This window comes from Wyeomyia smithii, chromosome 2, assembly GCF_029784165.1.
Source record: "Wyeomyia smithii strain HCP4-BCI-WySm-NY-G18 chromosome 2, ASM2978416v1, whole genome shotgun sequence".
In the NCBI taxonomy this organism is placed as follows: Eukaryota; Metazoa; Arthropoda; class Insecta; order Diptera; family Culicidae; genus Wyeomyia; species Wyeomyia smithii.
The window spans coordinates 163,361,022-163,362,461 of NC_073695.1; the positions used below are offsets into that span (position 1 = coordinate 163,361,022).

At 47.9% G+C, this 1,440-nt stretch overlaps 1 protein-coding gene across 1 annotated transcript in view; it reads left to right on the forward strand.

The window, feature by feature from the left end:
• Positions 1-1,440, forward strand: part of LOC129720177 (uncharacterized) — a 3,920-nt gene that overhangs the window by 1,142 nt on the left and 1,338 nt on the right. The window contains exon 2 of the mRNA XM_055671615.1: positions 113-1,408. Within this exon, the coding sequence (XP_055527590.1) occupies positions 113-1,408 (1,296 nt within the window). The remainder of the gene's footprint in view (positions 1-112; positions 1,409-1,440) is intronic.

Here is a 1,440-nt window from a genome sequence, read left to right on the forward strand (position 1 = left end):
ACTACGGGCAAAAATTGGTCGGTTAACGCAATACACCAGGGGGAACTTCGTCAAGTAGCTGAAATTGTTAAGCCCGCAGAGCTCCGTGATCTTAGTGAACCCAACCTCACAGAGATCCTCGACACCCACGTACAGCGGTTAAGTGCTCTTGCTAAACGGATGCGACGTTATAGTGAATGTTCGAAGCGGAAAGAACAAAATCGGATGTTCAGGACTAACGAACGAGAGTTCTACAATCACATTCAGAACAGAACGGACTACAGCGAGGGACTCCCTGAGATTGGCGAAGTAACACAGTTTTGGGCCAATTTATGGGAGAACCCCGCTCAACACAATAACAACGGGATGTGGTTGGTAGAAGAAGAGGAGTACAGTGGTGGAATTGAACGCATGCCCGTTGTAGCAGTTTCCGCCCAGGATATTCGTGAGGCTACACGGTATACCAGGAACTGGGCAGCACCAGGACCTGATTTTGTGCACAATTTCTGGTATAAAAAGTTCTCCACAGTCCATGGGCGCATAGCGGATTGTTTCAACAGGGTGCTGAGAGATCCCCAAGAGCTCCCTGAATTCATCACTAAAGGGGTAACTTATCTTCTACCCAAGGACCGTAATACAGCTGACCCAGCCAAGTACAGGCCAATAACCTGTTTGTCAAGCTTGTACAAAGTGCTCTCGTCGGTAATTACAAGAAAAATACAGGACCATTGCGACGCCAACCAGGTGATGACCGAAGAACAGAAAGGCTGCCGGAAAAACACGCAAGGCTGCAAAGACCAAGTCATCATTGATGCAGTTATTGTTGGTCAGGCAAGCCGGAAACAGAGAAACCTTGGCATGGCGTACATCGACTATAAGAAGGCATACGACTCGGTACCCCATCCGTACCTCATCAAGGTACTTGAGTTGTATAAAATAGACGATGGCGTCATCAGGTTGATGCAGCACGCAATGGGACGATGGAATACGTCGCTCCACGTTACCGACGGGGCAACGGTATTGCGGTCCAGAACTATCAGCATAAGAAGGGGGATTTTCCAAGGCGATACCTTTAGTCCGCTTTGGTTTTGCCTTGCAATGAACCCCCTTAGCAGAGCACTCAACCGATGCAGCTATGGCTACCAATTGAAAAGTGGGACAACGAGTACAACAGTAACCCACACTTTCTACATGGACGATCTGAAGCTGTTTGCGGAAACTAAAGAGAAACTGCAACTTCTACTGCAGCTGGTATCGACGTTCAGCAACGATATTTGTATGGAGTTTGGTATCGATAAATGTCGACTAGTCAACCTCCATCGAGGTAAAGTGGTGGACGCCGACAGTTTCCGCATCAACGAGAGAGAGGAGATACGATGTATGGTTGAAGGTGAATCGTACAAGTACCTTGGATTCCTGCAACTGAAAGGTATTCACCACACGGTGATCAAGAAAGAGCTG